General features: G+C 46.4%; 2 protein-coding genes across 6 annotated transcripts in view; one reads left to right on the top strand and one right to left on the bottom strand.

Annotated features, from left to right (window-relative positions):
* Nucleotides 1-5,002, top strand: Lyrm2 (LYR motif containing 2). Its single transcript, XM_075971267.1, has 3 exons — nt 1-86; nt 375-515; nt 857-5,002. The coding sequence occupies exons 1-3, from the start codon at nt 42-44 to the stop codon at nt 935-937; spliced, it is 267 nt and encodes an 88-aa protein (XP_075827382.1). The 5' UTR covers nt 1-41; the 3' UTR covers nt 938-5,002.
* A 233-nt stretch (nt 5,003-5,235) lies between these two features.
* The window catches only part of Ankrd6 (ankyrin repeat domain 6), a 150,373-nt gene continuing 144,136 nt past the window's right edge, over nt 5,236-11,472 (bottom strand). For 2 of the 5 annotated variants that reach the window (XM_075971263.1, XM_075971264.1), the window contains exons 14-16: nt 11,178-11,291; nt 9,928-10,054; nt 5,236-7,900 (exon numbers count right to left, since the gene is read on the bottom strand). In XM_075971263.1, the coding sequence (XP_075827378.1) occupies nt 7,356-7,900; nt 9,928-10,054; nt 11,178-11,291 (786 nt within the window). In that variant the 3' untranslated portion in view covers nt 5,236-7,355. The remainder of the gene's footprint in view (nt 7,901-9,927; nt 10,055-11,177; nt 11,292-11,472) is intronic. The other 3 variants (XM_075971262.1, XM_075971265.1, XM_075971266.1) reach the window with 2 other exon arrangements.

Raw genomic sequence — 11,472 nt, 5'->3', positions numbered from 1 at the left:
CCCCAGGCTCCACTTCCGAGCTTGCGCAGCGGGCGGGTGCCATGGCGTCCTCCCGCTTGCCTCCCGGGGCGCTGACTCTGAAGCAGGTAACCCGGGTTCCCCCAGCTCCCAGGCTCCCGGCGCCCGCCTGGAGCGGTGTCTCCTGTGGCCTTTTGAGGCACTGTCCCTGAGACCTGGCTCCCACAGCCGCCGCCGCCTCGACGTGCAGCTTCCCGAGGGCGGATTGGTGTGCATTGCCCAAGCAAACCGCCGGGATGAGCTTTGGTTTTTTTTATCTTGTTCCGTTTAAAGGAACTTTTCTGGTCCCAAGTTGTTTGCTGAGATGGAGCGGGCGGGTATTTAGTTGTAATTTGCTTTTCTCCTTCCCCGGGCAGTTCATGAGAAGGCAGCAAGTCCTCCTCCTCTACAGAAAGATCTTCCGAGCGATTAGGCAAGTTCCCAGCGAGGCTGACCGAAAGTACCTTCAGGACTGGGCCAGGGAAGAATTCAAAAGGAACAAAAGCGCCACAGAAGAGGTGAGAGCAAGGCCATACCGAGGCCGCGGCTCCTTTGCCCTGTTGTGTTGTTGAACTTGTCAAGGTTAGCGGACATCTTGGGATATGCCAATAAGGTGGTCCGTTTTGCTCACCGCCGATTGTTGTACAGCAGCAGCAGCTGGCTTGCGCTTCCCACTATTGGTTTCTTGCTGGGGGTTCTTTTGTGTTGGGATTGAATGTAGAGCCTTGGGCATGGTAAACCCTCAGCTACAACCTGTAACCAGCCACTGTTGCTGCTTGAATGTAGCAGATAGGAGAATAGAACTGTGCCATGGTTAACCTGGTAAAAACCATGACCAGGTTTCCCCTTTCTTCTCCAGGATACCATCCGAATGATGATTACTCAAGGCAATATGCAACTAAAGGAATTAGAAAGGACACTCGCTTTAGCAAAGTCTTAACCGGAAGGTTTTCAGATCCCCATGCATTTTGCACGGGCTCAAAGCCACTGTCACAAAGGACCGACGGTAACATAGGACAAGATGATTATGTCAATCAAGCATGCAAGTCAAAGCACTGACATTTCCACTGCACTGGCTGCAATTCAGAAGTGAACTAGCGTGAAGATGGGCACTTGGAACTGTACACTCGGGTGAAGGCAAAACAGCAGCAGCCACTCTTGGAAACAGACTGTTAGTTCTTGAAAAGGTAGCCAGGTAGCTAGAGGGCTTAGTGAGATGGCGCCACGGATAAGGCTCTTGCTGCCAGGAACATGAGTTTGACCCCTGGACCTGTGTGGTGGAAGGAGAGAACCACTTCAGAAAGTTGTCTATCACATGGTCTTTGCGGCACAGAAACAAAACAAAACAGAGAGAGAAAAAATGTGATTAAAAATAAATAAATAGGGGGCTGGAGAGATGGCTCAGTGGTTAAGAGCATTGCCTGCTCTTCCAAAGGTCCTGAGTTCAATTCCTGGCAACCACATGGTGGCTCAAAACCATCTGTAATGAGGTCTGGTGCCCTCTTCTGGCCTGCAGGCATGCACACAGGCAGAATATTGTATGCATAATAAATAAATATTTTAAATAAATAAATAAATAAAAGGTGACACAGAGTTACCTCGTATATTAGCAAGTCTAGGCTTTAATCAAGAGAACTGAAGCCACGCCTATAAAAACTGTATACAGAATTCAACCTTTTTTTTTCTTTTGGTTTTTGACACAGGTTTTCTCTTTGTAGACCAGGCTGGCCTCAAACCCAGAGATCCTCCTGCCTCTGCCTCTTGAGTGCTCAGATTAAAGGTGTGCGCCACCACATTATGAGTTCCAGCATTCTCCATGATACTGGATTCAGAATATCCGTGAACAGATGCTTGGATATTTAAAATGTAGTGCAGTGTACGGTAAAATGTTATTTTGCAATAAAACGAGTGAAGAACTGCTCCATGCTCCCTGTGGGTGACCTTGGTAACATTGTTAAGTTAGCGGAGCCAGGTGTAACAGAGCCTCTGCTTAGACTAGGACAGAGCGTTCCCAGTGGATGGGTAGGGCTGCTTGGAGGCACGTGGGTGGCTTTACAACTCTGAATATTCTAAGACTACTAACTTTGAGTGAGAATGTGGTTAGGTCCACAGACACCCTTGGGATAATAAAATGGGTATGCGGTGTAATTCTCAAGAGTCGATTTGTCCATCTGCTGCAGGAAACGTTCTAATGAATATGTTTACGATAAACACAATATGTCAGGGTTTTTCTGTGTAGCTTTGGCTGTCGTGGAACTAGCTCTGTAGACCAGGCTGGCCTCGAACTCACAGAGATCCATCTGCCTCTGCCTCCTAAGTGCTGGGAGTAAAGGCGTGCGCCACGACTGTTGGGCAGTGTGTCTAAATGTTACATCAGTTAGAACCAGATCTGCAGGTCTCATGCTTGAAGATAAGGGTTACAGTTCAGGGAAGATACGTGTTTTTGTTAGAAACAGGAGAGCTTTGTGTGTTTTCAGTGAACAGTTTAATGCTCTGTGCAGCATGTGAGGGTTTTCCTGTATCATCTTTAGACTAAGGGTATGGTGTGACCTCCCTACCTCAGCTGCAAAAACAAAACCAAAACAGAAATTGGACTGTCAGGGTACTGTACTGACTCTAGGAGATGCTCCACCACAGCGTCTCAACCTGAATGACCCTCGCACAGGGGCCACATACCAGAAGCTTCCATTAGCAAAATTACAGTCATGAAGTAGCAATTAAACAATTTTATGGTTGGGGTCCCCACAACATGTGGAACTGTATCAAGGGTGGTAGCATTAGGAAGGTTGAGAACCACTGCTCTAGAACTTGGAAAGCCTGCTTTGCCCTTCAGGGTTGTGAAATTACTTTGTTCAGGTGTGCTACGGTTTCATGACCAGAGCACTAAGACCTCAGAACACCTGGAGCTTGGTTGGAAATGAAAAAGCTGAGAACATTGAAACAGCAGAAAGAAGGGAAGACTGGGCAGTTCTTCAACTCCTGCGCCTAACATCCTCGTGGACACTGAGCCATCAAGGCAGATTCTTGGTATACTGCACTTCAAAAATGGGAGAAAGAAAACATCACAAAGTTGTCATGGGGCCCTTGAGATAAAATTCATACACATTGAGTGAACTATGTGGAAGTGGAAGCGTGTTGAGGACTCTGACACTGTCCTGTAAGCAGAAGTCGGTGTCCTGTCAACAACAGGGATTCCAGACTGGGAACCTGACTACTCTCTTGTGCTGGGTGCCTGGAAAGATGGTGCAAAATGTGCTTAACCTATGTGACCTGAACACAGCGCCACCTCCTGGAGCCCTAGGGTCCCATGCACAGTTCTGCTTGTGAGTGAGCTAACCCCATGCTTTTCTAAGCCAGTATACAGCCTGTGCAGACATAGCTAGCAACTATTTGTGAGCAATTTAGGTTTTTGCTTTTGAAACCAGGTCTTCTGTTTTAATCCTCCATCCTCCACCTACCATCTGCCAGGATTGCAGATGTGAGCCACATTGCTCTCTGTAAACAGTCTTGAAGACCTCGTGTGGTTGGTTGACATTCAAATTCAAATACAGACTCTGAGGAGGTCTAATATCTTGGAACTAAACAGCAGTCATGAGATGTGGATGCTGATGATGGTCCAAAGTGGCGTACAGGGAACTCTTTAAAAGCGTATTCAGCTGCCAATCATCCTAAGGCAAGCTGGGGTTCGATTTTGTTTCTCTGAACTTACTATGTAGCTCTGGCTGCCTTAGAGTCAGAGATCCACCTGCCTCTGCCGAGTGCCGAGTATGTGCTACCACACCCTGCCTAATTATTTCTAGAGCAGATAAAACACTTTGGATGGAATTGTTTTCAGAGGGAAAGGTTAGTGCAGTACCCGGGTTTCCCTTCATCTCCAAGGGACAGGTCTACTTTGCTCACTTGGGTGCTTTGAATAGCCCCTTTCTGGCGAATAGGCCAAGGCTTGTTTGGCTTTTTCTTGTGTGATTATTTTATGTGCATTGATGTTTTGCCTGCATGTGTGTCTGTGTGAGCGTGTGGATCCCTTAGAGCTATAGTTACAGAGAGTTGTGAGCTGCCATGTGGGTGCTAGGAATTGAACCTGGGTCACGAGGAGGGTCTTTCAGCAGTGTTTTCCTTGGGCACAGGGCCACATTTCCTTGAGATGTTGGCCAGATAGAGCTGCTGGTGACATTTTACTTATCTTGAATCCAGTTTATCTGGACTCAGGATTGTACAGCCTATCGACCTTTCTGAGCGTCTCCTGTAAGGTTATCTGTTTGAATGTCAGACTCATACTTGTTCCTAGAACTTAAGATGTTTTAACAGTTGACTATGCACGTGAACCAACATCAGTCCTGTTGTAAAGGCACACCTCTAATCCAGTACCCTGAGTTCTAGGCCAGCCAGATCTGCATAGTTGAAACCCTGTCTCAAAAGAGAGAGATTAACCAACGGGAGAAAGATTTCACACAAAAGCTTTGTGTAACATGTAAGCAGCTGAAGCCACACAGTTTGCCCTGCATCACCTGTCTCTCTAAAAGGGGCCGTCGGGTTGCACCTTTCAAACTCAGCACAGCAAGCACTGCCGTGGATGTGCCCGAACATCGGTCCGTGGAAACCGAGGAAAGGGGACGTGAGCATCAGTTACAGCAGCAGTGCCCGCAGAACTAAGGAAAAGGCCATTCTGAACAGAAGCAGCCTATATCTGCCTTGGAAAAGGATTATATAGAATCAGGCCCAGATTTAAAAAACAAAAGTCATCCTAATAAATCAGAGATCACAGGATTTAGGATTTTGAGAAATTATATTCATTTTAGATTTTTAGGGAGTTGGAGAGGTGGCTCAACAGTTAAGAGCATACTAACCTTGAAGAGGACCCAAGTTCAGGTCCCCATACCCACATGGGGTGGCTTTGACTGCCTGTTACTCCAGCTCCAGGGGACCCAGAGCCAAGCAAGTACCTGCACTCATGTTCACGTGCCCACCCCCAACACACAAGATTAAGCCTTTTTGATTACCGTTTGCATTTACTGAAAATCAATTTGTTCTTGTATTTTTTAAAAGTGCTATCCTGTCTTGTACCTTGTGGTGTTAATATGCTTGCATTAACAACATTAAAGGATGCAAGACACCTGAAGTTGACGTTAGATGCATTTGCTCTAAGTAAGTAAAATACTGGGTGCAGGCTCTCTTTCAGCAACTCTTGAATGCCGCCAGCAGAACAAATGGCTATAAATAAGGAGTAGAGAACCAAAAGAACTGAAAACAATGTTTAATGCTTGCAGGAAACACAAGTTCAAGGTGAGAAAAACATTAGACAACATGCCTTTCACCAAAAATAAAATTTTAAAAAAGACATGTGAAAAGCCTGTTTTGGACTCCCCAAGTCAAAAACAATGTGAGGGCTAACACATCTATCACAGATATTTAGTGTACAGTATACTGGATGTGCTAACTCGTTTTTTAAAAAGGACATGAATAATGTACAACTTTACTGTTTTATGACTTTTTCCACAGCTGTTGACACTTTAGGCCTCTGAAGCATGAGCTGCATGAGAATACATGGTATAAACAGTGATTTGTCAAGGTACGGCTGGGGTGCTTGCTTCTTGTAGCACATGGCACAGGAGACAATGCACACCAGATCTGCAGTACTGCACAACACTAAGGAACAACGGCGACAAACCTAACGCTGGTGCTACAGACAAAACGTGATTGGCTATGGGGCTCACTCCTTTAATCCCAGACTTCAGGAGGCCGCCACAGGAAGATCATGAGTTCAAAGCCAGTCTAGGGGTACACAGTCAACCAACAACAAACACCCACCACTTAGGAAGTCAGCCCTGTGGGTAAGGGGCTGACTGCCCTTATTCAGTAGCCTGGTCTCTATTCTTAATGACTTGACAAAATATCCAGTTTACAGTGATAAGCTGCCTGCTTCTGACGGGTAGGAGGTATATCATCAAAATACAGCCACCAAGATACTCTGGTAGAGACCTGGTGTCCAATTACAGTTGTTGTCTGCAGTTCTCAACAGGGATGTCTTGAGGTAAGAAGTATTCTAATAGTGAAAATAACTCCTGCTTGGAGCATAACTCTCTGAGCTCAGGGTTTCATCGCTTTAGTATTAGGCAGTTCCTAATAATTTGGTGTATAATAAATCTTGTTGGGAAAGGGTTGCACCTCCCAAGACACAGAGGATAGAGACAGGTCCGTCACATGAACTAGGACTCACTGGACTCTGTACTCAAAATCCCTGTCACGTTTACAGGAATGTCTGTATTCATGGATTGTCACTAGTAGGAAAAACAAAAACTTGGCTTGACAAGGGGCTAACTACACAATTCCTGAAATATCATCACTTCTCTTTGGCTCATTGAACAGCATTTTAGTCACGATTCATGGTCAGTAGTTTTTAGGTTTTAGGCTTAGAGAAACAACTGAATTTTCTGTGCATATGTAGAGCATGTGGAGACGGATATAATCCATGATCCAAAAGATTACCAGAGAAATCCAAGGTCTTGACCGAGGTATCTTCACCTCCTCCGTCTCTGGTACATTTCATTCAGTAATCAAGAAAAGCCTGAAGTCGAGTTAGTCAATTTTTTACCTTGATGTTCTTCAGTGAGAGAAGTCAATTAGAAATTAAACTTCCGTGAAATTGCTTTGTTTACAAAATACAGAACAAAAGTCTTGTATTCAGAAAGGAAGTCTAAGTAACTGGCTGGAGTTGTTTCGTGAATGTTTTCCTAACAGTCGCAATTATTTTGACTAAAAACACAGTATCTGACCAATGGTTTAAACTTTTCTCATCTGACAAACATTTTCAGTCAGCAATTACTCCTTATTTACACTACCTTTAAAATTATTTTAAGACATACTGGACACTGAGATCATTAAAATGTATTTCCCCTCAAAATCTGAAAGATTTTTACCCAGTTAAGAGATGAGCATTTTGAGAGTTACAGGGGAGAAAGAAGCTTCCTGCATCTGAGTCCCGGCTCTGCTGGGACTGGCTAGGCACAGCAGGTGTGTTGACGTGGATGCCAATAACTACTTGTAGAGTTCCCAGAGAGTAATCTTTGCCCCTAACACATTCCATGTCACTGAATCACAGACTTAGGCACACACCTTCTCTTCTTGGGGTGGTTTGCTTTTATAAACCTGGCCTAAGGTTTAGAATTAGGAGTGAGACCTGCAACTCCTCAAGCTTCCCAGGCTTGGGTGTAACTTGAGAGCACAGAAGCAGGTGTCCACAGCAGATTGGTGACTCCAAGGGGCAGTTCCACCTTGTTCACAATCCCTCGCTCCCGGGACACAGTTACTTCCCTGTTACCAAGCCAGAAGTCCCGTTGCTTCCCCTCAGGGTCTGGGTTTTACTTCTGCACCTTTGTCCGCAGCTTGGCAAGCTCCTCTTCCAGGCTTCTGATGTGCTCCTTCAGGGTGGCCTCGTCTTGTTGAGCTTTCTGACTGGCTTGGTTTCGTGCTTCTTCAATTTTCCGTTCATACCATTTTTCCATCTGGGTAGAAACGGCCTCAAAAAAGTACTGGGTTAGCTCCAGGGCTTGCGAGGCATCTCGGACATCACCGCCCGCTGCTGAGGACTGCTGCCCACAGGGGCTGCTGGCCGTGGGCTGCTGGCCTCGATGCTTGGTCTGCCCACTTCTGCCAGACTTCTTGGTTTGAGTGCCTCTGTTGACACAGGACCCAGTCTGCTGATCACACTTGGGAGCCCCATTCAAGGGGCAGGGGGCTGCCGGGGTCTTGACCTTCCTCAACCGGGAGCCTGTGCCGTCAGAGGGAAGCAGTTCCTGCTGCTGTCTCTGGGCAGCAGTGGCGCTGTGTGCCTTCTCCTTGGGCCTCACAACCTGAGAGGAGCTGTTGGAAGCTGCCAATGGCCCTGCAGTTACCACTGGTTGATCTACAAAGGAGAAACAAGTGTCAGACCATGTCCTTATTTAGCCACAGATCTGGGGTCTCACTCACTTGAGAGTCCTGGGGTGCGCAGAGCCTCAGCCTTTCTAGGCACCTCCTACCCCTTCTCTGAGCTTCTTTCATCTTTTTCCTCCCTTTCCCCCCCTTCCCTCCCACTTTTTCTCCAGGATTCTCATCTTAGTTCAGCAGGGCTCTTGGATTCTGTGTTAGCCACAGGAAGAGCATATAGGGTAAATTTCTGGCCTTGCCTTTATCCTGTTTTGTCTGCCCTAGAAAGCTCTGGGTCTTGTTTCTAATGCCTAAAAATGACAGAATTTACAGTGTCTCCACACAGAAAGAGTGCTGATCTACGACGGGGAATATGCCCATGCTCTTCATTTCTGGGACATAAAACTATATACCAATTTGTTTTTTGGACCTTTTCTTTGCTTGTTTGAGACTAGGTCTCACTATATCGTCCTGAACTCATAGAGATCCACATGCCACTGCTTCCTAAATGCTGAGGTTAGCCTACACCCCACCAGCTAACCCTAAATGCTGGAGTTAAAGATATGCACTATCCCACACCCCACCAGCAACTCTTTTTGAGGGGGAATGATTTTCGGGGTACAGCAGAGTTGAGAGGAAGGTATGCAGCACTCCTGATCCACTTGACCTATGTTCCATTCACTACAGCAGTTCCATAGCATGAAGAGTTGGCTCACAGCTGTCTCGATATGTTGGTACGAAGATAAAGCTATGTAGACAGATGGGGCTATAAGAAGCACTTGACCTATCAAAGCCCCCCAGTAGGACCTAATTACTCAGCTTTAATGTCTTTAGAATTACCGTATAAATAAATAAAATATGGCTTACACACACAATGAAGTTTGATTCAGCCATAAAGAAAAAATGATATCATCTATAGGAAAACGGATACAGCCTGAGATTAATATAAGTGAAATAACTCACGTGAAAAAGGATGGTACATATTTTTCCTACATATTCAGAATCTAGAATTTTTTTTATTTTTTTGAAACAAAGTGTGTGTGTAGTTTTGACTGTCTTGGAACTTAAAATGTGGATCTCTTGAACTCACAGAGATCCACTTGCCTATGCCTCCTGAGTGCTAGGATTAAAGGCATGCGCCACCATTTCCAACTAGAATCTAGATTTTTTAAAAAGCAATAACATAGAAGAGGGGCTGTTTGGGAAAAGGAAATGAATTATCAGATGTGGAGGTACCAGGGATGATGCAAGTGTGTGGAAATATGGAACCATCATTTTGTACAACGAACATGTGCTAGCTTTAAAAATAATCACTGTACTCACTGCAGGGTAAGAGTTCATTGAGAGCGTGTCTTATCACCTAGGGCAAGCTTGGGACATCGCTACTGCTTCAAACAGCTTTGCAGGTTTAGGTAAAGGCAAAAGGCTACTTGAGTGGGAACAAGGAGGGGGAAGCCACGCCCAAAAGGAAGCTGGTCCTTCATCTCCCCTCATCTTCAGGATTTACTGGCCCCCATTGTGCTGGTTGGTTTTTCTCAGTTTTACATAAGCTAGGTCATGTGGGAAGAGGGACTTAAACTGGGAAACCACCTCCATCAGATTGCCTACAGGCAAGGCTGTGGGCACAGTTTCTTCACTAATGGTTGATGTGTGAGCCCAGCCCACTGTGGGAGCTGTTACCCTGGGTGAGTGGTCCTGGGGTATAGGAGAAAGCAAGCCGAGTAAGCTATGAAGAGCGAGTCTGAGCAGTATCTCCTTCACGCTCTGTCTCAGTTCCTGTCTCCAGGTTCCTGCCTCAAGTTCCTACCCTGGAGTGTGACCTGGGATGTTTAAGCCAAATAAACACTTTCTTCAGCAGGCTGCTTTTGGTCATGGTCTTTAGACACACCAGGCCACCTGTCAGTATCCCTCGTTTTATTCCTTGCTCTCACGGGTCTGGATACGCCATGCTTCCTAACACCCGACCTCACTGTGCTTGCTGCAGATCTGCTCTGGACAATGCTCAGATCAGGGAGTGTGGGTCACCTGCAGAGGAGTCACAAGGAGATGGTGTGGATTTAGCTCTACAGGTTCGAGACTCTCCAGACAGCCTCAGCTCCAGATTCTGGATCTTCAACATGCACCAGGCTTTTAATTCGTCCACCAAGGACATCTGAAATCACAAATAATACGTACAAGATTGAATTTGATATGGCTTATGAATTAAATCATCAAGAATGAACTTTTAGGGGGCTGAAGAGATGGCTCAGTGGCTAAGGGCAGACTGCTCTCCTAGAGGACCCAAGTTTTATTCCCAGCACCCACACGTCAGTTCACAGCCACTTTACAGTCTAACTCCAGTCCTGGAGACCCAAGGGTATCAGGCACCCACAAGGTGCATAGACACACATGTAGACGAAACACCCACACATACAAATAAATAAAATAATCTTTAAAAAATTATTTTAAAAGGTGTATTTCAAGGGCTGGTAAGATGGCTTAGTGTTGAAAACGCTGGCAGCCAAGTCTGAAGACCTCAGTTCAATCCCCAGAACCCACGAGACAGGAGGAAAGAACTGGCTTCCTCAAGTTGTCCTGAGCGCCACACATGTGCCTTGGGGTGCACACCTTCTCTCTTCCTTGCCCCCACTCCTTGATAAAAAAAAAATGTGTGTGTGTGTGTGTGTGTGTGTGTGTGTGTGTGTGTGTGTGAATGTTCGCCCCATGTATGCATGCAGGGGAGGGAAGAAGGGTGTGAGGAGATCTGCAGCTGGAATCACACAGTTGTGAGCAACCCAGCAACGGGGCCTCTGGAGAGCAGAACACACTTGCTAAGCCAGCTCTCTGGTCCCCAAGAAGGAACTTTCACATTACAACACTTGAGGTTACACACATTGAAAGGTTAGGGATTGTTCATCCTCCCACGGCCATGCCTACCACCAAACCAAGGTCACTAGAACTCAGATGCCTAAATGCCCTGCAAATCTTCCAAGCCAGGTGTTTTTGGTTGCTTTCAGAAACTCCCAGGTACTCAGCCCTGCTGCTGACCCGGAAAGGCAGTAGACTCCCGAAGAGGAAGCTGATGAATGGCCCAATCACAGAACAGCTTCTTCTCCAGCATACTGTCTCCATGTCCTGCCAGCAGACTCAGCAACAGGCTCAAACAGGACTGCGTGCCCTTTGCTACTGACTTTACTGGAGCTACCAAACAACAGGCTACGGAATGCACTCCCAGCCTCTGGGTTCGCACTGTTGGACTTGGACCAGTTGGGCAGACAGGGCTGGCTGATTCTTACCTGCCGCTTCTCCCCCTCCTGCTTCTCAGCAGCTGTGTGCTGCTGCAGGCGATTCAGGCATTCTGTTCTCTCTGCCGACAGCCGCTCCACCATCAGTTTGTCCAAAACACACATCTAGGGTTCAAGGAGACAGAGGATACTGAAATGACTAAAAATGGACTCCGGCTTCCACTCAGGAGAGTCCACGAAAGAGGGAACCAGCTTCAGCTCCTCCCGTCCTTGGTTCACAGTATGAAACCCTAGCTTCTCAGAATTCCTGAACATATTTCTTACAAGGTCACTGTTGTCCCTTTTT

The sequence above is a fragment of the Microtus pennsylvanicus genome, chromosome 5 (assembly GCF_037038515.1).
Source record: "Microtus pennsylvanicus isolate mMicPen1 chromosome 5, mMicPen1.hap1, whole genome shotgun sequence".
NCBI lineage: Eukaryota > Metazoa > Chordata > Mammalia > Rodentia > Cricetidae > Microtus > Microtus pennsylvanicus.
This window is presented reverse-complemented; position numbering and strand designations above follow the sequence as displayed.

Excerpts from the sequence above, each read along its gene's own strand:
- Lyrm2 (XM_075971267.1), top strand. The coding sequence starts at position 42 with ATGGCGTCCTCCCGCTTGCCTCCCGGGGCGCTGACTCTGAAGCAG. Across the intron at positions 87-374 it reads GGGCGCTGACTCTGAAGCAG|TTCATGAGAAGGCAGCAAGT; the intron begins GTAACCCGGGTT and ends TTCCCCGGGCAG. Across the intron at positions 516-856 it reads ACAAAAGCGCCACAGAAGAG|GATACCATCCGAATGATGAT; the intron begins GTGAGAGCAAGG and ends TTTCTTCTCCAG.